This window comes from Danio aesculapii, chromosome 17, assembly GCF_903798145.1.
Source record: "Danio aesculapii chromosome 17, fDanAes4.1, whole genome shotgun sequence".
Classification (NCBI taxonomy): Eukaryota; Metazoa; Chordata; class Actinopteri; order Cypriniformes; family Danionidae; genus Danio; species Danio aesculapii.
The window spans coordinates 31067185-31093374 of record NC_079451.1 but is presented as its reverse complement, the minus strand read 5'-3'; the positions used below and the strand labels follow the sequence as shown (position 1 = coordinate 31093374).

The window sequence follows — 26190 nt, the reverse complement described above, 5'->3', positions numbered from 1 at the left end:
CCCTACTTCAGCAGGAATTCACATAACATCACCCATAAGCGCATCTGTTTGCCAGATGGGTCCAGATTTATACAAGATGTCACTAATAATAACTGCTCTATTATTTATGGCCTTGTATTTATCAGCTTAGGAAAAGACAAGTAGCATTTTAATGAGGAAAGTGTGGGCTTTAGTGACCTACCGCCAAGTGCGCAGTGCTATAATGTAGCTTCACGTGGCTTTTTAGTGAGTGGATAGATTAGGTTGTGATTTACACTCAGAAGTAGGCATGGGTAGGCATGAGTAGGCATACGATTCTGACAGTATGAAAACCTTTGGATGAAAATATCACAGTATTGTAATTACTGCTCTAAAATAATTCACTCATTCATTTATTTTCTTTTCGGCTAAGTACCTTTATTAATCAGGGGTCGCCACAGCGGAATGAACCGCCAACTTATCCAGCATATGTTTTACACAGCGGATGCCCTTCCAGCTGCAACCCATCACTGGGAAAGCTCTAAAATAAGTTATTTTTAAATTATATTTTATAAAAAAAAAAAAAAAAAAAAAAAAAAAAATATATATATATATATATATATATATATATATATATATATATATATATATATATATATATATATATATATATATATTGGAGCAGTAAATATGTCAAGCTAAATAATTAAAATAAATCATTGACTTTTCCTATCTTCATTAGTTTCTAAAACAGATTTTGTACAACTTAAAAAGGCATCTTTGGATTTCTTTCTTTTCTTTGGATATAAAGTAAGCTACAGCACTGAGGTCTAGAGCAGTGTTTCCCAACCCTGTTCCTGGAGGCACACCAACAGTACATATTTTGGATGTCTCCCTTTTCTGACCCATTAACTTCAGGTGTTGGAGTCTCTTCTGATGTTATGATAAGTTGATTCAGGTGTGTTTGATTAGGGAGAGGTTGAAAATGTGTACTGTTGGTGTGCCTTCAGGAACAGGGTTGGGAAACACTGGTCTAGAGCATCCTTGCATATGGGGGTGTAAGTGATTTCTTTTTCTAATTTTACAATTTTAACTTGTGTTTAAAGCTAAAATTTTGCATTTTGATTTTTTTCAAAGAACTATAATTAACATGAATGTTGTTATGCATCTATATACATTAGATATATTTGTCCACTTACAGAAAAAAACACATTTTATAAAAAAGAATCTAATTTTCAAACATTTTCATTGTTGCGTGAACTATCCCTTTAAGATACAGTATCTTAATTGTAAATATGAAATGCACATTTTAAGCGATACATTAAACACATTTTGGTACCCAGTTAATGATCATTTCTTTTTCAAATGTTTTCTGAATCATGGGCTCAATCGTTGATGTGGATGGTTTTTTTTCAGCTGTAGTTACTGTTACACAAAAAAGGTATTTAATAACACGCTAAAAAAACTGCAAGTACCACAGAAACAGTATAACAAAATTTTAGCGGTTTTAAAACTTGACCTTTCTAAACCACGGTAAATCTTTAAACCGGTTATCGTTCCATATCTACTCAGAAGAGCTGTGACAAAGGTGGTACTTTTTCAAAAGGTGCTTATTTTTACCTGACGGGTCCATATTAGTATGTCAAAGGCACATATTAGCAGTGGTGTAAAGTAAATTCCAAAATTACTGTAATTGAGTTGGTTTTCTCAGAAATTGTACTTTACTAAGTACTTTTAAAAATGTGTACTTTTACTTTCACTTGAATACATTTTTAGTGCCGTATCGGTACATTTACTCCACTGTTTACTTTCAACCTGCAGTCAAATTTTTTTTTCTTGTCTATGGTGATTGGCTAAATTAGAATAATCAGTCCTGTGGTTCCCATCCAATCAAATCGCACATAGAAAAATCGCATCATACAGAACAATCTCAAGACAAAATTGTTACACGCAATGACCAAGAGACTGTTTAGACTGCATGTCACCGATGAGAAGATGTAGGATGCCTGCTGTATGATGGCTAAAATCGCCAAATGGACTTAAACAGAATAGCTAAATGCACTACAGAATGTCACGTTTTCACACACAAACTGCAAAAAATGCATCAATCTTTCACTGTAAAATACTACTCATGAGCAGTATTAAAAGGGCTACTTGTTACTCATACTACATGCACTACATTTTTGGGTAAATAATGGTACTTTTACTTGAGTATGACTTTTCAGTATTCTTTCCACCACTGCATATCAGTACTCAAGACGTACAAAAGTGTATCTCATAAAATTTTTCAGGAGGCTGTGTGTTGGAGGTTGCATGCATATGCCTGTCAGGGCTGAACAATATATTGTTTGAGCATTGATATCACAATGTGTGTATCTGCAATAGTCAGATCGCAGGATTAGTTTGTATATTAAAGATTAAAAGCGTAAAATATTATTAAATATTATTGAAAAAAAAAAAAAAAAAAAAAAAAAATATATAAATAAAATACAATAATGTTATTTTACTTTCATTGTTCAATTTCTGTACTTTAACAGTTACACTCTTCTACATGCTTATTTTTGCCCTGTTGTAATTATATATGCTTGTAATTTTTTATATTTTATGCAGATGCACTGCACAGTAAAAGACTTGATCATCCCAGTCGATCTAAATGAATAACATCTTAACAAATAAAGCTATTCAATTCATCAAGTGAAATTATATTCATATCGCAATAAACATTGAGCTAAACAAAATATTGCAATATCAGATTTTTCCAATATCGTGCAGCCGTAGTGCCTGTAGTTTTTGTGCATTTTGGCATTTGTGACAACCATTATGCCACAAATGTGTACCGTGAAAATATGAAAATAGTAAATGGTTAATTTTTTTCTATTGTTTAGTTTTTTAATTGCTGTTAAAATGATCACAGGTCATTTTTGACCCATAAATCACCAGGAGGTTGAATTACTTTCATACTTTTACGGTATGTCTGAAAGTGTAGTGCATGTTTAAAAAAATCATCCATAAAAGTCTCTAAAAAGTGCATGATGAAGGGTAGAAGCAATGCAAATAGATTTCATTGCAACTGCAAAGTGATTTGTCAAGACTGAAAGTAATTTCGGAAGCTGTGTGTGCAAATTAATGTGACTGAACGGCAGGTATTAATCTGATTCAGGTTATGCACCAGCTGCTGTTGCTGTGATGAAGTGCAGACGTTGAGAACAGAGAATACAGAGATGTACCATGTGCTGCTCAAATGGAGACATAGATTAATGTCATACATTTTTGTTTGCAATTGTTGTATTCAAAATTACATTTAGCATAAAAAATATCATTGAATGTAAAGAATTACATGCGGTGTGCTATAACTTTAAGAAAAAACAGAAACAAACTATAGTGATAGATGACAGGGGAATTACATTTTTTCATCATTTTCTTTTCGGCTTAGTCCCTTTATTAATTTGGAGTCGCCACAGCGGAATGAACCGCCAACTTATCCAGTATATGTTTTAATGAAGCGGATGCCCTTCCAGCTGCAACACATCACAAAAAAACAGTCAAAAAGCTAAATAAAATAAAACAAAACCAAGAAACAAAACAAGTTGTTTCTTTTGTGTTAACAAAGACAGATCCAGCGTTAATAAACCTTTAAATACATTGATTGATTTATACAGCAATGAAGATATTTTAAAACAATATATTTTAACTGGACTTTTAATAAAAAGAGCGAAAAAAACTATTAAAAAAGTAGAACAAAAAACAAATGTTACGACTGAAGTTTATTTATTTATTTATTTATTTATTTATTTATTTATTTATTATTGCGTATTGCATGTCTTTTTCTTTGTCCCGCCTTCTTGCTTTTTTCTGTTATCCCATAGCAGAATCATTTTGGCATGATTCATCTTCTGATTGGCTGCTGGTCTCAGAGGCCTGTATAAAAAGGAGCTTCCGGCAGGGTTTAGCGTGCTCATTTGTGCTACGATCGTTGCTGGGAGTGGAGCTCCTGGATTTCCCTTTACTCTTCCGGCCGACGACCAACATTCAAACTTGTTACCATTGTTTATATGTTTAACTTATTTTTGAGAGTTTGAGCTTGTATTTTTCTTAAAATATTTATAGGTAATTTAGTGCATTTATTTGATAGATTCTTTTGTTAGTTATTTTGGCCTGTGGCCACCCTGAAGAGATGCTCATTTAAATTTACGACTTTTTCTATAATAAATCTGTTCAATTACTCTCAACTGAGTGTCCGAGTTGGTTGTCGACCGAAGGGAATCTCTTGTATTAAGTTTTTGTTTTGTTTGGGAAATCCACCACCCCAACACATTTGTTTATCCGTTTATTATGCCAATGTTGTTTTCCCCTAGACTTGGGGCGTAATACCAAAGCAAAACATAGCAAAGCAGTAAAACTTTGCACTGTAAAAAAGTGAACTTGACTTGACTTTGACTATTAAAAAGCAAGTAACGCAGGTTTGAAACAACAACATTTTGGATGGACTATCCTATTAATGAACTTACTATGTTGCGACAGTCTGGCTGCATTTATATTAAGACTTTTATTTATTTATTTATTTTATTTATTCTATCTTCAGGGACATTTCCATATGATGTGTATTGTTAAGAAGGGATTTACAGTAGAATGCCTGAGGTTTGTCACAGTGCATCTGTATTAATTGAACTGTCATTCTTGCCTCTTTTTCTGGGTGTCTTTTGTCACATTTTAGCCAAGAGCAATCATATTATCATTTGATGTTCCCCAAAACCTTTTTCTTTTTCGGGGCATTTAATTGGCATAGTCCCTGTCAGTTGAGAAACCAGAAAACATTCTTTTTTTTCATTTGGTGCATTAACATTAAATATATGCAACACAAAAATACTACTAGGCCCTAAATACTTATACAATTTTTTTAAATAAACCATTTCCTTATATTGTTATGCTGATGAATAATATATGCAATTATTTGAAAAAGCAAAATAGAAACATTTCGACCTCTGAATGTATCAATGTAATGTAGCTGTCAAAAGGTTTTTGTTGAGAATTTTTAACTTACAGCACAATCTGTACGTCTTTAACACATTAAAAACCATCATGTGTTAGGTAACTAAACCCGTTTCTCCTCTGGGGTACTAATAAAAAACATATTGTGGAAAAAGTATGAGTAAAACTGTAAGATTTGCCAATGTCAAATTGCTTTGAATAGGTGATTTAAATGAATATATAACCAAGGGAAACCAGTGCAGATTATTCAGTTTGATGTAATCAGTATATACTAACTGACTGATGCCATTTCAGACTCGGCTCCGCTGAGCTTCATTATCCATCTCTATTGGCTGCTGCATTCATTCATTTCCTCTCACTTGTACCGACTGTGGAATAGATGTTATCCCTGCATGTTTTCCCTGTATTGACACTGCACAAATGGAATGTGTACTTGTTAGTCTGTACGTGTGTGTTTGAGTGTGCGTGTGTGTGTGTATAAGAATTTAGATTAACTCGGGAAGAGATGATAGAGAGCCCTTTTTGTCTTTGAGCTCGAGAGCAGGATTGTGAATTCTTACAGTCTCACACAAATATAAGAGCTTATTTAAATTAGATGGATGGATGGATGGATGGATGGATGGATGGATGGATGGATGGATGGATGGATGGATGGATGGATGGATGGATGGATAGATAGATAGATAGATAGATAGATAGATAGATAGATAGATAGATAGATAGATAGATAGATAGATAGATAGTTTTAAGTCCATGTTGCCCATCCTTATTGCTTGAGTGTCCACAAATATTGTTTTTTGCCCACTCTGTTGTCCTTGTATATGTGCATTTATTTTCTCTCTGCTGTATATTGCGATTCCCCAGATCCTTGGCATTCCCTTCCATCCACCCGTGTCCAGTCCTACATACTGTGATCCGTTAGTCATGGCACTGGCTGGCACAGACAGAGCAGTCTCTGTGCTCAGAGGCTGTGGTCCTGACAGCTCTGCTTCCCTCCTTTTCTGACTCTGGAAATGAGTGAGGGAGTGGGAGTGGGAAAATGTCCTGGAGCACTTTCATAAAGAAACATCACAGCATCCTAACACCAAGCAGTGTATGATAAAATTTAATAAACAACCCAAAAAATCCTCGATAGCTTAATCACTGGTATGATTAACCCATTTAAAATTTAGGAATTTTATGAAGATAATCCCTATCACCTAATCCCTAATACTTAGCATAACTACTACCTTAATAATAATAAGCAGCAGAGTATGAGTTTATTGACATAAAAGTCATATTTAATGGTCTAACACATTTACAAATTAATACAATTTGTGAGTTCACAAATAGTATTTTTTATACAATTTTATTTCTTAGTTTTTTTACATATATAATTGGCATAATGTCAGTAATTTTTATGCACTTTTGTTCAATTTTTTAAAATTCAATAATGAAAAGTAGGAGAAAAAATTGTAAAAAAAGAAATTAAAAAAAGGGGGGGGGGGTGTCCTTAAGGTCCTACAACACCATGTAGGTCAAAGCATTGTCTTAATAAAGTCTTTTGAGAGCAATAGTGGCAGTGTGAAGCTTTTTCTTTGTTTAGGGTTAGGGTTAGGGTTAGGGCTGTGCTGTGCCGAAAAGGATTTTGACTGTTCAAACAATCTCAGTGCGGATTGAATATGAAACACAACATGGACCTATAAATGTGAACATGAAATATGAACACAACATGGACCAAAGACACCTGTGAGAACCAAAAACAGGACATGATGTCACAAAAAATGTGTGCATAAAAAAATAAAAGGCCCAATTATACCTGCTTTTTCTCTTCATAGTTGCATTACAGCCCATTACAGTTTAATACAGGTGCCAGAAACAAGTTTTTTCTTTGCCGCAGATCTTTGTTTGTTTGTGTGCATGCCGTGCCGTGCACTATTTTAAACTCTTCATGAGTTCTCAACTGATAAAAATATCATCACATTTATGTACACACTATGAACACCTTTAGCCCACACAGCATTGTTTTAGATGTTGAGTAAGTTTTGTTGTTGTTTGAATTTTTGAGTTTGGACTTCTAAGTGAACCAGCAGAAAATGTATCATTTTCACTTATAGTACCAAATGAATTTGTATGTAGTGCGAACACATCCCAAGTGCCAAATCCTATTCTGTACAATTCTACTCAGTGTGTTAAGAGCTGAACTGAAAAAAAAGTTGTTAACAACACATTAAGACCCATCATAGATGTGTCTCTTCTCTGTGTGCATGGTGCAAATAATTACAAGCTGACAGGGAACATCTTGACTCATCCTTGCCAGATCTTGCTAGAAAAATAACAACAACAAGCTCATAATAAACTTTTGCAATCATTTTATCATATACAGCAAATAAGCCAAAAACCTGCATCTGCCTACTTTAACTTTCAGAGCCAAGTGCAAAAAGCAGGCCCGCATAAACTAATTGTTGCTAAATATAAGTGGACTTGGCTGTGGCTTTGTGAAAATTGCCGAACATAATGAGTTTTTATTGTAGTTTTTCCCTCAAAAAAGACGAGATTGTTGCAATAAATATAGTATACAAGAATATGTAACTAAATAATTGAATGAAAAAGAATGCTATTTAAAAATGAGACCATCCTTGCAGGCACAGGACATCAACATGACGTCAGATTGACGTTGTATCCCAACATCGTCAGGATGTTGGATTTTGGTTGGAAATGAAAATCGGGTTGACGTCTAAACCCAACGTCAGGCAGACGTTGGACTTTGGTTGGTTAATTCCACAATCTAAAATCAACCAAAGATCAATGTCTACCGATGTTACACTTTGACGTTGTATGGATGTCACATTATGATGTTAAGATGACGTTGGATTTTGGTTAGTTAATGCCATAAATTTAAACCAACCAACAATCACTGTCTACTGATGTTAGACTTTGACATTGTATGGACGTCACATCATGATGTTAAGATAACGTTGGATTTTGGTTGGTAAATTCCACAACTTTAGGCTAACCAAAGATCAATTTCTACCGATGTTACACTTTGACGTTGTATGGACGTCACATTATGATGTTAACATGACATCGGATTTTGGTTGGTTAATTCCACAACTTAAAGCTAACCAAAGATCAATGTCTACTGGTGTTACACTTTGACATTGTATGGACGTCACATTATGATGTTAAGATGACGTTGGATTTTGGTTGGTTAATTCCACAACTTAAAGCTAACCAAAGATCAATGTCTACCGATGTTACACTTTGACGTTGTATGGACGTCACAATATGATGTTAATATGATGTTGGATTTTGGTTGGTTAATTCCACAACCTAAAGCTAACCAAAGATCAATGTCTACCGATGTTACACTTTGACGTTGTATGGACGTCACATTATGATGTTAATATGACGTTGGATTTTGGTTGGTTTATTCCACAACTTAAAGCTAACCAACAAGATCAATGTCTACCGATGTTACACTTTGACGTTGTATGGACGTCACAATATGATGTTAATATGATGTTGGATTTTGGTTGGTTAATTCCACAACTTAAAGCTAACCAAAGATCAATGTCTACCGATGTTACACTTTGACGTTGTATGGACGTCACATTATGATGTTAATATGACGTTGGATTTTGGTTGGTTTATTCCACAACTTAAAGCTAACCAAAGATCAATGTCTACCGATGTTACACTTTGACGTTGTATGGACGTCACATTGTGACGTTAATATGATGTTGGATTTTGGTTAGTTAATGCCACAAATTTAAACCAACCAGAGATCACAGTCTACCGATGTTAGACTTTGACGTTGTATGGACGTCTCATGACATTACAGTTTGTGTTAATGTATTAAACTAATGTATTAAACTGACTTTAGATTTTGCTCCCCTGACATCGCAACCAAAATATAAACAAATATCTACATCACATGACGTTGTGTGCATGCTGGAATTGCAACACTGACTTTACCAGCTATAAACTACATTGAAAACTGAAACCACCACTTAAATGCTACAACTAAAATAGAACCAACAATGATGTGGTGAAAGCAATTGAGTACTTATCCAACTAAAATGACAAACTGAAAATCAAATACAACGTAAAACATGAATTAAAGTTAAAGTTAGCTTGAAAATGAAATCAAAATTCTCCCATAATTAAATGACTTTCAAATCTGTACAAATGAACATATTTAAAAAAAATAAATAGAGAGTGTAAACCACACTGAATCCCACTGAATTTTTATTGTATAGACTCACCTATTATGTTTTGAAATAAAGTCATATTGTTTAAAACGAGATGTTGCTTAGTAAGTTACATGTATGACAGAATTAAACATTTTTGGGTGAACCACAAGTCATTATCTTCAACATGACAGTTGGTGACAGAAATAAACTGCGATGTTTGACAGATTTTTCATTTTTGGGCAAATCGTTCCTTTAACCTGTAAGCAGCTTTGCATAAATGCCATCAAAAGCACCAATAAACACCTAGTTTGCAGAGCGCTCACTTGTCGCTTTGATTGACAGCTATAATGATGGAGCTTCTCTGTAATGAATCATTGAGCTGTGGACTGCTGTGGCATCCCTGCAGCGAGCGCTCATTTCAGCATCCTCTTGCTGTCCCGGACTCCTCCTCTACTTCAGTCACATCCGTAATGAAAACACGCTCACAGATGCCTCACCTCCCTGCACTCAGAGCCCAGTTTGTTATTCTGAAATATATTTAAAGTGACAGCACACGTCAGCCCAGCTCCATGCTAAAGTCATCAGAATTTTTAACGCTTCTGCTTAAAATAGACACCCACGCTGACAGTGGTGGAGGTCCTTATTGCCACAAACTCTTTATTTTTGACACAGATAGTGAGACCTCACTTATTGCCAGCCTACGTGACTCAGATACACAATCTGTTTCTAGGATGTCATCTAAAGGTCCCCTGAAGTGCCTTGAAATGTGTAGCTTAGATATAATTTCAGCTGAAACATGATGATGTTTGTATGTGCATGATGATCCTCATATGTGTGAACATACCTGGCAATAAATTCTGATTCTGATGATCAGTGGGAGTGGGGCCATACCAGTCAACATTGAGATGTGAAAATAAGGGATCGCCCAAAAACGAATCCCCAAATCACAATATGTTCAACATTTCATTGTAAATAAACAGTTGAAAAGGTCAGTAATATGTTTTATTATTATTATTATTATTTACAATAAATATTATACATTAAAAAAGGCTGCTAATAAATTAGCAAACAGTTTAACCTATTGAAATGTATAGCTATTATTAAGAAATTGAATTAAGTCATCAAATCTCATTGAACTTTTCTTCATTGTATAATTAAACAATTCTGATTAAAGAGCAGCGAATGAATCTCTTATTTAGATTTTTCATTTGTGTAACCCACCGGTCCTACTGCACCCAACCCAGTCCTAGCTGGGATTGAACCAGCGATTCTTTGTATGGGAGTCGGTTGCTCTAACAAGAAGGCTAAAGACCATGGCCTGTAGCGTAAGTCGCTAGAGCACCTTTAGAGGTCAGAGGAGTGAGTTTTACCTGCATAGCACTTCACTAGCTGGCCTCCATTACACTCAGCCCCCTAAACCTCACTCCTATCCCAGACATTTGTAACCCACCGGTCCCACTGCACCCAACCCGTTCTGACCTGGGATCAAACCAGCGATTATTTGTATTCTTTGTCGGTTGCTCTAACAAGGCGTCTAGAGACCATGGCCTCTGTCGCTAGAGCACCTTTAGAGGTCAGAGGAGTGAGGTTTACCTGCATAGCACTTCGCTAGCTGGCCTCCATTACACTTGATTACATTAAATATCAAAGGTGTCACTTTAAAAATTAACAGATCTACAACGAAAGCATTTGATTGCTTTCCTAACGGTTTATGCTCATTTAAGACAAAATTTGTTGTGTTTAAAAGAAACCCACCAAGATCGACATGTTTAGATGTTATTATTATTATTATTGTGTATATATGTATGTTCAAATGCGCACTCAAAACCCAGAGTGTGCACTTTTGCTCGGCTTTAAATCATGTGTACAGAATCCATTTGGGAAACAGTGTCTGACAGTCTAGTTTTAAGGATATCGCGCCTGTAATGGAAAGTAAGGGAATCCTGCCGTTTTTATATTTATTTCAAAGTGTTTTCATGCCTAAATAAAATGAAAGCACAGAACAGATTCACATTTAAGAACAAGGGGTGTCCCCTGGTGGTTCGGTGGTATGGGTTGCGTATACGGAGGATCGGCTCTTTAATGTTTATTGCCACCCTTCATAGAAAAAAAAAAAAAAAAACGGGAGAAATACAGGAAAATACCTTTACGGGATGATAGCGGTATAGAATTGTAAAATACAGGAGAATCCCGGGAAAAATGGGAGGGTTGACAGGTATAGGTGAGGCATATAGCCCCTTCTCTTTTTTTAAACTAGCCAATGGAATTTCATTTAGCTGAAAAAGTGACTTATTTCAGTCTTGTATTGTAGGGGGCGGGATCACTTAAGATACTAGACAGCTTTTGATTGGCTAGAATATTTGATGAGAAGCTGATAGATGAGGTTGTCATAAAAATTGTTAAAAAAATACACATTTCAGATGCTTATATCTTCTAAATGCACATTTTGCTACAGTCTTGGAGCACAATAGCTCATTGATAACATTAAGATGCTTAAACCTGAATTTAGATTTCATGGGGGCTTTAAGGTCAGCGTACACATACAAACACTCCCAGAGTCTATTTTCCATAGCAACACAGATCAATGACACCTGCCTTCATCTCCATGGGAACACACATGTCCTCCTTTGACTACCTTCACTCTCTTTTTCTTTCATTAATCTCTCAGTCTCTCTCTCTCAGCGTTATACAAACCATTTATTTTCGTGCACAAATAGGAAATTATCTATAATTTATGAGCCCCACATCTATTTATTAGTTCAGCATGGATTACTGTGATCTGTGTGGGATTTGGGAGAGTCGCTTTTCTGTTAATGATCTCCCCAAGGTAAATTTAACCACAATTAGACGGTAAATAACAGCCCTGATTCTTCTGGTGAAAGGATGAAGGTAAACCCTCCACCAGAGGATCGTGCAGACCCTTTCATTTCACAAAATAAAGGCAAGAAACCAAAACAAGACAGACCAATTGGTTTGTTAGGCTTTCGAAAAGCTCTGCTTTAGAATTCCCAACCCTGCATATTCAGCTCTTACGCTTGTGTAGAGAAGAAATGCTCTGTTTTGTGAGGAATTTATTTAGTTTTTTGCTTCCATAACTCAAATTACAGGGTCATTCTACATGTATGCATTCCAATTGCTACACAACACAGCACAGCCTATTCAGACTCAAAAGACATGAGCTGCCCCTCAAATGGCACACCATACACTATGTACTTATGCACTTACACACTCAGCAGCATTATACATAGTGTCGTCCCAAATGCATCACTAAAGCTGTGTTCCAAAGGCACACTATATACTCTGCACTTATGCACTATGGACTTATGCACTTACACACTCAGCTGCATAGTTTATGTATGTAGTGTCATCCCAAATGGAACACTATCGTTGTTTTTTACTAAGCGGAAATTCAAAGCGTTTCCCAGATGACATATGACAGTTGCCAAATTAATTCATTAAATGACCAAACTTCCAAATAATACCTGCCATGAGTGTAATTCACCATCGGAAGGCGCTATAATCACTGTCGGACACTCTCAGAAATAAAAGGTACGCGATCTGTCACCTGGGGTGGTACCTTTTCAAAAGGTACATATTTGTACTCGAAGGGTCCATATTGTGTTAGTGAGCATTTTTGTGGGTTTAGTTTGCATGTTCTCCCTGTGTTTGCGTGGGTTTCCTCCGGTTTCCATACCTCAAAAGAATATATCAGTACCTAAAAATTTTAAGAGAAACACTTTTGTACTTTTTAGGTATGTACCCTTGAGGTATTAATATGGACCTTTTAGGTACAAATTTGTACCTTTTGAAAAGGTACAACCCTAGTGACAGATCCCGTACCTTTATTTCTGAGAGTGTAGGAGAATTTTGCTTTCACAATCCAACATCAGTGCCCAAAAGCTCCACCCCTTTTTCTATGTGAGCAAAGCAGCAGCTGTTGAGTGTGTGAAGTGTCCAACATAACACACATAGTTTAATGGTTGAATAAGTGCGTCATTTGGGTATTTAAAGTGTGCTTATTATTTTTAGAAGTTCGGTGTGAATGCATTACTTACACTATTTATACTACAAAAGGGCATAGAATAGTGCATAAGTATATGCGATTTGGGACACACATCTACTGGTCAAAAGTTTGGGGTCAGTTTTATTTGTATTTTTTCATGTTTTTTTTTTTTAAGAAAATTGTTCTGTTCAGCAAGGCAGACATTTTACATTTATTAAATTTTAAAAAAATGGTTAAATTGTTAAATATTTATAAAAAATTAAATAACTGCTTTCTTTTTGTATGTAGTTTCAAATGAAGTTATTTTTCCAGTCATTATTGCTTTTATTACTGTTACCATTAATAATAATAATATTAATAACAATATTAACAATAATAATAAATAATATTAGAGTGATTTTTGAAGGGTCATGTGACTGAAAATTCACCTTTAAAATTACTGGAATAAATTATTACATTTAATTATAAACTAAATTTGAGCAGTTATTTTATAGTGCAATAACATTTCACAATTTTGCATTTTTACTGTATTTTTGATGCAATAAATGCAGCCTTGGTGAGCAGGATAAGCTTATTTTAAAACATTTAAAAATCCTACTAACCCCAAAATTTTGACTGGTAGTGTATGCTTATTTTTTGGGGGAAGTGAATGATATAAAGTACTTGGTTAATATCAGCTTGCTTGTCATTAAACCAAACAAACAGTTACCATATTGTAATATATGATAATGTGAGAGGTGGCAAATGTTGCACTCTCTTACAGCCACCCTTTCATTTTTATCCTCATTTGCTGCATTCAGACTGGGTCAGACCTCATCGAACCTCTAATAACTTTCACTGTGCATATCCATTTCCACCCCAGTTGTTTCTATCATTGATCTTTTTCTCTAATTTGTGCTTTAATATCACAACCCTTTCTTGCATCATTGCCAAGAATCAAAGAAAGACAAAGAGAGTGCGACCGACAGAGGGAGTGGAGGTTGTCAAATAAAAAATGTATCCATTAGCCGGTCTACTGTGTTCTTAATTAACCCTGTCCTCAGGCTATCATGTCTAAATAGATTACGGCCTTAACTCTCCAAAACACACATAACACACAATCACTGTGCATACATACCCCCCCCCCCCCCCCCTCACACACACACCATATGCCACACAGTCTGTGGCCTGTGTGATCTTCCTGCCATCCTTTCTCTGATGCTTATCCAAACCCAGTCACAGAGTTATTGGCATGCGTGAGAGAGTATTACCAGCATCCGCTGCCTCCTAGACTCAAATCAATGAACCATCAATGTGTATTTATGATTGCTCTTTTTGTGTGTGTGTCTTGCAGGAATAGACCTTTCTGTTATCTGAGCTGCTGTTGGGGCATTTGTGACCTTGACAACCGAATCTGGAGTGTGTTTGCGCTGGAACGCCATCAACCGCTGTGTCATTTGTGGCAGCTAAATTGAAGGAGCACTCTAATCGTCTCCCACACGCTTTGCCCCTCGCCACGAGCGCGGGACGCCCTGCTCATTCCACTGTCTGTCTTCCTGCCCACAAACATCCCATCATAAACAATGACCTGAAGCCAAATGGCATCTGCTGCATGAAGGATGTTGATTGCATTGGCAAAACATTGCTCTTTTGGGTTACGCCGTGCTTCGTGATGGAGCAAAAATCACGCAATAGCTCACATCGATGGGATTCACTTCATATGCAAAGAAGCTAATGTAAAATAAACAAAAATGGACCACAAGTATGGCCTCCTAAACTGTCCTTATGAAAAGCTGAAGTACTGCAAAAATAAGCCAATTAGAGACAGGTGGACGGGTGTATTGACTGCTATAGAGAATAACAGAGCACAAAATCAAGCATGGGGTTTGTGGACACTCACGTCTGTGCGGAAAATCAAAATCTTAAGCTTCCTTTTTGGACTCATGGTCACTGTTCTCATCATGGCGTCCTACATATTGACGAGGGACCAGAAAGGGCTGTTTTTAACACCATCACCGTATCACTTTACTGTAGTTTCTCATCCGGTACAGCTCAATCTGTCATCCACTACAGACTACGCTGTTGTGAGGGAAGTGGTGAAGAGCATTGTGACCAAAGTGGATTTCAGCCGTAGACGAGTGCCTGACCTGGGAGAAGTGAGAGAGAAAGAGCCAAATGTATGTGCATTTCAGTTATTTTGCTATATATATTCATATATATTTTTTTAACCAATAAAGAAAATGATGTCATGTAAAAATGTCATATTTAATAATTTGTTCATTTTTAGATTTTAGATTATCTACAACTACTCATAAACAATAGAACATACAGTGCTCAGCATAATTGAGTAGACTCTATTTTGAAAATGAATATTTGTATCCATTTCTCAGTGAATATAGGCTATGTATTTTTGTGCATTTAAATAAAACAGATTTATTAAACAGATATATTTATTAAAATAATATTTTAGTCACCAAACATTTAGAAATTGAAAGATAATACAATTAAATTCAAGAAAAATATTGCAAAAAACTAAATTACAACCTACAAAATTTCAACTACATTTTTTTGCTTCTCTTGATTTTTCCTCTTTTAAAAAATTGTATTTAATATTTTTTCTATAACATAAATCTGGGTGTACTAGTTTTCGGACCACTATCATAAGTTATTTTGTTAGATAAGCTCCAGATGTGGCTCCAGTACTGACTAATCTATTGTATATGCACAAATATAATATTGTACAGCTTCCTATTAAAAATATGAATTTAAAATGGAGATTTGTGAGGGGTGTACTTATATAAGCTATGCACTGTATATTAAATATTTAAACATTTCAAGTGATAGTTCCTTTAAAAATGGAATCAAGTGTTTATTTATGCACTTTCAGGCCATTTGTGATGTAGATTACGTTTTGATAAACATTAAAAACACTTCAAGAGTAATTAAAAAAAATGCATATGCAGGCGAACTAAATGAATGCTTAAATGAATGAGCTAAAGTAATCCCATGGTAGGTTTTGGCAGCAAAAAATAATTAGAGATCTTTTGAATTCTATTTTTGTTCATTTGTTTTAAAATTTAAGTGTATCATCATGCACCACTGTTGTTAAATGCTTAATATCAGTGTATAATTAATATCAGTGTAAAAAAAACTTTGTTGGAAACTATTATGCCTCTGTTATGATTATTGAATGAGTGATGATAGAAAGAAAGTATTTGAAAAGGAATTCTTTATATAACATTTTAAGTTTATTCATTCATTCATTTTCTTTTTGGCTTAGTCCCTTTATTAATCTGGGATCGCCACAGCGGAATGAATCGGTAACTTATCCAGCATATGATTTAGCATACACTCTCATTTACACACATACACTACGGACAATTTAGCTCACCCAGTTCACCTATAGCATCTTTGGACTTGTGGGGAAAACCGGAGGAAACCCACACGAATACGAGGAGAACATGCAAACTCCACACAGAAATGCCAACTGACCCAGCCGAGGCTCGAATTTCGAGAGGATCACATGCTTATGATTGACATTAGCAATCGCATGATATACCAATCAGATTAAGTCAAACACACATAAGTAGCCGGATTTCCTTACCTTAGTCTTAGAATCCCCCAATCTACAATTCTAAACTGAATACGGGGGAGCTCTCGAGACCTGCCTGAGCTCAGACTCCCCTCACTCCTGATGAAATGGGAGGGAGCCCCAAATATAATCAGTTAAATAGATATAAGCATTGATTTGTTTGTAAAAAAGCATAAAAAGAGACGAAAGACTATTTAAACGCAGGCGTCATCATTAGCAGCAGGCTTTACTTGGTTAAATTAATTTCCATGTTTTAAAGACATGGCGCGGAAAAATATAATTTAATGCAGTGCTTCTTGTTTGGTCTGAGACCCACTTTATATTATATCTCAGCCAGGCAGTGATGGTCGCTGTTTTTTCAAAAAATCAGACCTTAAACGCAGTGATTTAGTATGGGATGACAATTAACCAGAAGCCCCGGGGCTGGCTAACTGAAATTAAAAGTCCTAAAATTAAATTGAACTCTTCAAATGTGGATACTGGTTTTTTTTTTCAATCAGCTTGTTTTTTTCGATCAACACATCCTTGTTTAATAATGTAGCGAAGTAAAAAAAAACTCACTGACCACACACTGCAAAGTATTTGTGTGTGTGTGTATGTATGTATATTTGTATAACAAACTGCTAAACTAACTTTGACTTGTCATGGCATCTATATATTGCTGCACTCTGGTGATTTGAAGCACTTCGTTGATCCTCATTTGGAAGCAGCTGTGGATAAAAGCATCTGCTAAGTGAATAAATGCCTATTATAATCTTTCCAATCTTCCTCATCAACAGATATTCTCTGCAATTCCTCGCAAATTTCTTCCCTATCTCAAGAATCCTTGCTGGTATGAAGAATTCTTTGGGAACCTCACAGCTGATCCATATGGGAAAAACCTGTATGCTCTTTATTCCAAGCGCTTCCAAGCAATATATGACCACCTGCGCAGAGCTTTCCCAGCTCATCTGCATCAACACGCTGGTAGACAGTATCGTCTGCGCTGTCTGCCCTTCTTCTATATCATCGGTCAACCCAAGTGTGGCACCACAGACCTCTACGACAGGTTACGATTGCATCCAGAGGTCCATTTCACCACTATGAAAGAACCACACTGGTGGACACGGAAGAGGTTTGGTGAGTTCACATAACTGGGATTTTCCATTTTGACTGGCCTTCTTTAGAAAGTCAGCAAAATGTTCCCTATCATCTCTTCCTTTTTCGTGCAAAGTGGAGCATCTGGTTAATGGTAGACAGATCATTGAGTTTTATCGCATTCAGTTTGTTACACACATTTTACCTCCACAGAGCAACTGCCTTGTAATTCTGTTTGGAAGCTCTTTTACAACTGAAATAATCACAGTTTGTTCTCTCCTGGTTTTAAGGTATCATCAGGTTGAGCAATGGTTTTAATAGCCCCTATCCACTAAAGGACTACCTGGACCTGTTTGACCAAGCAGCCAATCACATTCAAGATCAGCTGATGAGCAATTACTCCAAAAAGCACAAACAAGTTGACATCATAATTGGTAATGTGTATTGAGTTTCAGTCGTATTCATTTAGCCACACAAGTGATGAGTTGCATGGTTATTATAGTTTTGCTTTTTACTGTTTTTTAAATTTGCTTTGAATTTCAGTTAGTTTTAGTTTGTTTCATTTATAGTTTTGTTCATTTTAGTTCAGTTTTTTTTTATTCATGAAGACATTTTTATTTAGTTGTTATATGTTTAGTTTAGTTTTAGTATATTAGATTTTGCAGAACACTTCTAGTGTAGGCCAAATGTAGTTTACATTAACTCAAACCCAGTTTTAATATAAAATAATAGTTTGAACAGACAATAAACCAAAACCATACTAATACAATATCGCAAAATAAAAAATTATAAAGATTTGAATAGTTCAGATGCAAAAAACTCCATCTGAAAATTTCTAAAATGAACAATTATTCTCAGGCTCCTGTGTGGAGTTTCAGTAATTTCACTTTTATGGCAAAGAATAGGATCTTGGCATTGCCTTTAAAGTGAAATACCTGAACATAAACATAGGAGTTTTAAAAATATATAATTTTAGAAGAAAATTTCAGATGGCACTTAGAGTTTTTGCATCTGAACTTATTCTTTCATTCATTTTCCTTAAGCTTAGTCTTTATTTAAGGGGTCGGCACAGCATAATGAACCGCCAATTATTCCGGCATATGTTTTACGCAGCGGATGCCTTTCCAGCCGCAACCCAATACTGAGAAAGCAGCTGAACTCTTCATTCATTAATTAATTTTCTTTTCGGCTTGGTCCCTTTATAAAACTGGGGTTGCCACAGCAGAATGAACCGGCAATTATTCTGGCATATGTTTTATGCAGCGGATGCTCTTCCAGCCACAACCCAATACTGGGAAAGCATCTGACCTCGTCATTTATAATTGTAATAATTTCATATTAAAGATGATATATAGTTTAATATGCCTAGTTTCTACTAGGCAGACGGAGAATAAAATAGAACAGATGTTTTGTGTTTATACAGAATATGTGTTTTTGTACATAAACGTTGTCTTGGGCTGTCGTGTCTGATGTGCAAGAAGCTCCATCTACAGGTGTTTCCCTGACAACCACTGATTTTCTACCACAGAATGAGTGATTACGTATTCTGAAAACTATTTCAGAAAATATGACATTTTTGCATTTTTTATTTTATTTGAGTTATTTCTACTGTAATTGTTGTTTTTATTTAGTTTTGTTGTTTTATTTATTGGGAAATTTAGATTTTATTTCAGTTAATTTTCATTTACTAAAATAACCTTGATATGTAGATTCCTGTAGTTTTTTATTCTGCTGACTTTGTCCTAAAATATTTACACACCGCCTAAAATATTTAAGCACCCCTCCAGGTTTTTAAAATGATCATTTCAATAATTTAATAACACATTGGCCAATTCACAGTTTTCTGATGTCTGTTAATAAAATGCGACAGTCAGGTTTCAGAAGTAAAAAATCTGTTCAGATGTTTTGAAGACTTGAGGTTTTATTCGCTTCTGTTCGCATGAATTCAACATATACGCAGTTGTGTTTAATAATAGAATAAATGTAGAAAAACAACATTACCCATGATGCTGTAATAAAAATTCTACCAGTTAGAGTCGCAGTGAGCAAAAGTTTGCCAAATGATACATGTTACTCTGCCAACTCCCTTGAAGGACTGTGAATAATGAAAGCTGGTCTGCCCACGCTATTGAAGTGCTTCAATATTTATTTTTATGTCTGTATTCAAATAAACCTAGTATATATTGTTTGTACAGATACAACCAACAACTCCTTTGTTCTTAATTTGACTGCATCATTTGTAATGCTTCATGGGGGAAAATGGTAAGCACTAATGCAGTCTACACTGTCAAAAGTATGCTTTAATAACTAGTCTCCATATTTTGTGATATAGAGAAATTATGTAAATAACATAAGATGTACTGGCAGTTTAGTACAGGGTTTTTGCAGCATAATATACAACACCAACGCAGACAATAAATCATGTTAAACTACTAAAAATGGTCATAAAAGTCACTTTTTCCAACTTTTCACAGTTAAAAGTTGTTGGAAGAAAGATCTAGGGCCTGTAATCCAATTCAAAAGCATAAATAAACAAAAAATAAAAAATAAAACAAGAACCACAAAATACAGACTAATACTACAGGCTAATTTATGCATGTTTTTAAAGTGTATTTTTTTTAATCTTATTATTGACAAAACTTAAGATCAGAAACCCTTATTTACCATGTACCATACATTATTTTAATGAAAGAGCTCCAATTAAATTCACATAGTCTAGAAACACAGACTTTCTCATTAGAGGTGCCAGATGCTGTGGTCAAGGTCTGTCCTTTCTTACACTAGAGGTATTAAATAATAATAGAAATTTCATTCTTTGTCTGCTGAGGCCTGAGAAATTAAATCAGCGCAAAAGAACCCAGTCGAATATAATCACTACTACCATTCATCAGATTAGCCCTGTGTTCAAACAAAAATCCCCCAAAAAGTGGGACTGTAAACTTTTACTAATAAGTTTTTTACCCTTTGATTGACAGGTGAAGCCAGCGCATCCACAATGTGGGACAACAATGCTTGGGTCTATTTCTATGACAATGGCACAAAGGTTGAGCCTCCTTTTCTGGTGCAAGATTTTATTCATGCTGTCCAACCAGATGCCAAATTCATCGTAATGCTCCGAGACCCAGTTGAGAGGTACTACTTCACTTTTAAAATAAGATGTGATGATGATTTATGGCTAACAACAATAGAGTGCTGTGTGAGAGATGTTTAGATTGTTCTCTTACCTCCTATTGTGTTTGTGCACTTTGTGTGTGTGTGTGTTTGTGTTCGAGAGAGCAGGCTTTACTCGGACTATCTGTACTTTGGCATGGCTAATAAATCGGTGGAGGATTTTCACGAGCGAGTATCAGAGTCCTTGCACATGTTTGAGGGCTGTTTGGCCGAGAGGTCCATCCGTTCCTGCATTTATAACACCACTCTCAACAACCTGATGCCTGTGAGTGCAAAATCAATCACCATCATCTCTCCAATGCATATGTTTAATTTGCTATAGCTGTCTTAAAGAGACAATTCCACCGAAAATGAAAATTCTGTCAAACCTGTGTGACCTAAAAGAGACGTAAGTTAAAAACTATTCCTTCGGTTCACTCAAATGTTATCAGATCTTCTAAATGATGGATAGATATTTCTCACCAAAGCATCGCCGTTGGTAATTCTCATCAGAGACGGCCACCGAAGGCGGCTGGTGGGAGTCAGAGTCAGATTTTGTTCAGTCTGATATGATGTAATTGGTTCAGCCACCAGGTGCAGGCACCGAGATAAGATAAACCCACCAGGGGATGAGCTGTTCTGGCTGTTCCCCAAAGCTGTGCAGCCAGTAGATGATCCTCTCCTCACCTCTGGAGAAAGCTGCTGGAAGCTGAAATCAAAGCAGTTTTGGAGAATTCTAAATGTGCTGTGAAAAGTACATTGTTTTGCGGCACTGATCTGGGGATCAAGTCATGAATGATTTATGATGCTGGTTAAGCTGGTTGATGAACCTGCAAAACTCTTGGCTGCTGAGTCATTGCTGCTTAGTCTGGTAAATTGGATGTAATATAATACAAACAAAGGCTTGTGCACCATGCAGAACTTAAAGTTTTTTAGATGTTAGCATCAGGATTGTTCGTTTTTAAGATATCTATAAGCTAGTGTGCACCAAAACTGTGACAAAATTCATGTTTTGAAGATATAAAACTGATACAAACAGCCAAAGTTAAATAGATCAACAGTTTATTTTTCACCTCATACTTAAAGTTTTTCATCAAATCTTGACCAATCAAGTCTAGTATCTGACATGCCCGGCCCCTTCAAGGCACTTCTCTTTTGCTTTTCATTTGATTCGCTTGAGTTCAACCGTGCTCACCGGCAGAGCTGTGATAAAACAAAATGCTATTGGCTGTTTTTTAAAAGGGGAGGAGTTACACAATAACCATAATACCGGTAAATATCCATAAGATTTCTGAAATGACTTTACTGGTAAATTCAAAAAAGTGCTGTTCACACATCCATTGCAAAATACAGGTAAATTCTGACATAATTAACCAGAAACGGCCTCTAAACGGCTGCGCTTGTATTTGTGAACATAATAGGGGTCAGGCTTTTATTGGTGGCTTCACTTTTATTTAAAGCTTTTGCATTCATGCAGCTGCTTTGTCCCAGAGACGTCCAAAGGCAGAAGCGCTAACTGCAGCTAAATGTTTACACATTTGATTACATTACAAATTCTGTGGATGGATAAGTATTGAGAACAACTTCGACGTAAACATATAAAGGAACATTTTCGCATGTACATTTGTTTGTGTGCTAGCACTCACCGCAGGTAAACTCACAGGGGTTTATAGTAAGCACTTTATCGATAATTTTGTCCACAGTTGCCATAAATAATGAACATAGAAACATTATCTGATTAACATCTAGCAGCTAAATGTGTCTAGAATAAGTAAGTATTCAAAGGATTTTTTGTCATAAACAGTGCAGATGTGAATGCGTCTGAAGGTTTTGATTGGCTAGAGTAGACGTCTCACGACAGCGTTCTAGACGTGAACACGGTTTTTCCGGCAATTTTCACGCTGCGTTCACAAAAAAAAAAAAAAAAAGCATTTCGGGAAATTACCGGTAATGTTACAACTTCTTTTTTTTTTTAGAAAAAATGCTGGAATGTATTTACTGGTATTTTCAAAAAGGACCTGTTCATACATGATCCCTTTACGGAAAAGTGCCGGTAATTTTCCATAAAAGTCTGTAAAAAAAAAAAATGTCAAAGCACTTTACAGGACCTTTAAAAGGATCATCATCATTTACTCACCTTTAACTTATCACAAAGAGTTTCTTTTTTAATCTGTTGAACACAAAAGAAGATAATTTGAAGAATGATGAAAACTAGTAGCCATTGACTTTTACAGTATTTGCTATGACAGTCAGTGGTGACCAGTTACCAACATTCTTCAAAATACCTTTTTTTTTGTTCATCAGAAGAAAGCCAAATTTGTGTTCCCTTTAATTCAGAATATCTATTAAATTTGGTTGGATTCTGAATTTATATAACAATTATTCCACTACATTTAAAATGATGGTCAAGCTAAATAATTTAGAATTTCCTAGAATGATCATAACTCTTTAAAATAGAGCCATACTTCAATATATTATCCATACAAGATGTCAGCAAGTCAACAATTGGTGGTAAAATTTTGTATTTGGGATTCAAAAAAATTACAACTTATAACAAACATTTGTGTTAGAAACTCAATTTAAAAGTATACAGTAACTACACTACAATATGATATAGCAGTGAATAAAATTTTATTCTAGAACTGAAACCATGAAGGATTGTCTCGCTGCAATACGCTGTACTGAACCTTTGGGTCCCTCTGTTGGTGAAAATATGAAATAAAAGCAATCATTCTAAAGAGACTCCTGAAGGGATTTTCTCAAAAATGAAAATGTACACACCATTTACTCGCCCTCAGGTGGTTCCAAGACTTTCCTGTAGAAAGAAAAAGATCTTCAGAGTCAATGGCTCTCAGTTTCCAACAATCTTCAAAATGTATTCATTTGTATTAAAGATAAGTAAGAAACTCAAACAGATTTGAAACAAGTGAATGGTGAGTAAATGGTCACAGAATTTTCATTTTGGGTGAACAATGTCTTTAATTAATGAAGTGGTTCTTAAATAGGAGACCAGGTGCAACAAGGTCTCAGCAAACTTCCATGGGGGCCACAAAATTCTAAAGCAAAAGACTACAGTAATTAATGATGTGTTTTGTTTAAATTAAGCACATATCCTTATCTTATGAGAAGCTGCTTTGCTTAATTATTCATGAAAGCGCCCATACATGTTAGAGTGCAAGATTGCATACACCAGGGGTGCCCAAACTCCTGTATCCTGCAGGTTTTAGCTCCAATTTGCCTCAACACACCTGCAAGGATGTTTTAGAGAGCTTAGTTAGAGCTTGATTAGCTAGCCAGTGTCTGATTGGGGTTGGATCTAAACTTTGCAGGAGACCAGCCATCTAGGCAGCCCTGGCATACAGTGAGTGATACATCCATGAATCAAAAGTGAATTTTCTTTGTAAGAGTTTCTATGTATCTATGCATTCTATTTCTCCTAACAGAGGGGTGCATTCATGGGTCAAAAATGATATTGTTTTGCTTTGCAATAGTATTTCTACACTGTGCTGATGATTCAGTTCAATTCATGTTTATTTCGATAGTGATTTTGCAATGTAGATTGAAACTGTGTCAGTCCAGTTAAGAATTGTATGATCTGATTTTGTTTGTTGTAGGTAAGGCTTCAGGTGGGACTGTACGTCATGTACCTGCTGGACTGGCTGAGTGTGTTCAGCAGAGAGCAGATACTCATCCTACGACTGGAAGATCATGCTGCCAACCGGAAAATCACTATGCGGAGAGTCTTTGAATTTCTGCAGTTGGGTGAGTTCATTTTCATGCCTCAACATACATGTTATGTTAACGTGTGTTTGTATGTTTATAACATAATTGTCACCTTAGAATTATATGGTTGTATCTGACATTTTTTCACAATTGAGTTATTCACATACTCTTATTAAATGTCAACGTATTTACATTATGTGATTCTTTTTTATAAGTTGTTTACATTTTAAGACTAGGTGACGATATGTTTCATTATATGCATATAAACCACTGACCGTGTGTTTGTGCTTCACTGACCCTACAGGACCACTAACTCTGCAGAAGGAAGCAGACATCACGAAAAGCCCTGCCTCCAACACCAGACGACCAGCTAATCGAAATCTTGGCCCAATGCTGCCCATAACCAAGGAGATCCTGCAGAGCTTTTACAAGCCTTTTAACCAGCGTCTGGCCCAGGTGTTAAAGGACTCTGCTTTTCTGTGGACGTAGCCCTGGGGAAGAAGGAATGAACAGACATTATTGTAATAGATAAAAGTGACATGAATTAAACTCTTAGATTTGCAAGGCCGATGCTTGGTGGCTGGTATCACCTTGGGCCAGGATTTAAATTAAAGGAAGCTATTTCTATATAGTGATACCACTGACTTTATTTTTGCTTCCCCCTTTGGTTATTTCGTGCTGGACACTTTCATTATTGCACTTTGATATTGTGAGAGTATTGGTTACAGTAACCACTGATAGACACTTTATTTAATATATTGGTTTGAATGATCTGGAAGGTGTTTAAACAAAATGAAAGTAAAAGACGGCAGTAGTCAAAAATAGAAATACTTCAAAGAAACAACAAATAAGAAAACGTGTTTGTAAGTTTAGCTCTGGTGGGAATGTATGAGAGTCTGTCAGACATGGACCTCTGTTCAATATACTGTACATATTAAAGAAACAGTATAAGGAATTGTGGAAATGGAGCACAAAAGCCATCTTGGACTGGGTGAATAAAATCTGTAGTGTAATTTTCATGTTCATTCATTCATTTTCTTTTCGGCTTAGTCTCTTTTTCTTCATCTGGGGTCGCCACAGCGGAATGAACTGCCAACTTATCCAGTATATGTTTTTAGCAGCGGATGTCCTTCCAGCTGCAACCCATCACCGGGAAACATCCATACAGACTCATTCACGCTCGTACACTACGGACAATTTATCTTACCCAATTCACCTGCACCACATGTCTTTGGACTGTGGGGGAAACCGGAGCACCTGGAGGAAACCCACACAATCATGGGGAGAACAACTCCACACAGAAATGCTAACTGACCCAGCTGAGGTTGGAACCAGGACCTTCTTGCTGTGAGGCAAGTGTGCTACCCACTGCGCTACGGTGATGCTGGATCAAACTGGTCCAGATTTAGAAATCCATGTTTTGCTATACAAGATTAACTGATCTATCTTACTTTTATGAATAAAAGTTTTCAAATACCAAATTTCAGGATTACCAAATCCTGTTTACCAGAGCCTTAAATAAAACCAACACTGTAGCTTACTGG

The 26190-nt window shown here is 35.9% G+C and overlaps 1 protein-coding gene across 2 annotated transcripts in view; it reads left to right on the top strand.

Moving 5' to 3' along the window:
- Positions 1-25840, top strand: part of chst15 (carbohydrate (N-acetylgalactosamine 4-sulfate 6-O) sulfotransferase 15) — a 46492-nt gene extending 20652 nt beyond the window's left edge. For both annotated transcript variants that reach the window (XM_056477595.1, XM_056477596.1), the window contains exons 2-8: positions 14459-15281; positions 17476-17815; positions 18064-18207; positions 20749-20905; positions 21053-21209; positions 24538-24685; positions 24951-25840. In XM_056477595.1, coding sequence (XP_056333570.1) covers positions 14856-15281; positions 17476-17815; positions 18064-18207; positions 20749-20905; positions 21053-21209; positions 24538-24685; positions 24951-25135 — 1557 coding nt within the window. In that variant the 5' untranslated portion in view covers positions 14459-14855 and the 3' untranslated portion in view covers positions 25136-25840. The remainder of the gene's footprint in view (positions 1-14458; positions 15282-17475; positions 17816-18063; positions 18208-20748; positions 20906-21052; positions 21210-24537; positions 24686-24950) is intronic.
- Positions 25841-26190: the final 350 nt, after the last annotated feature.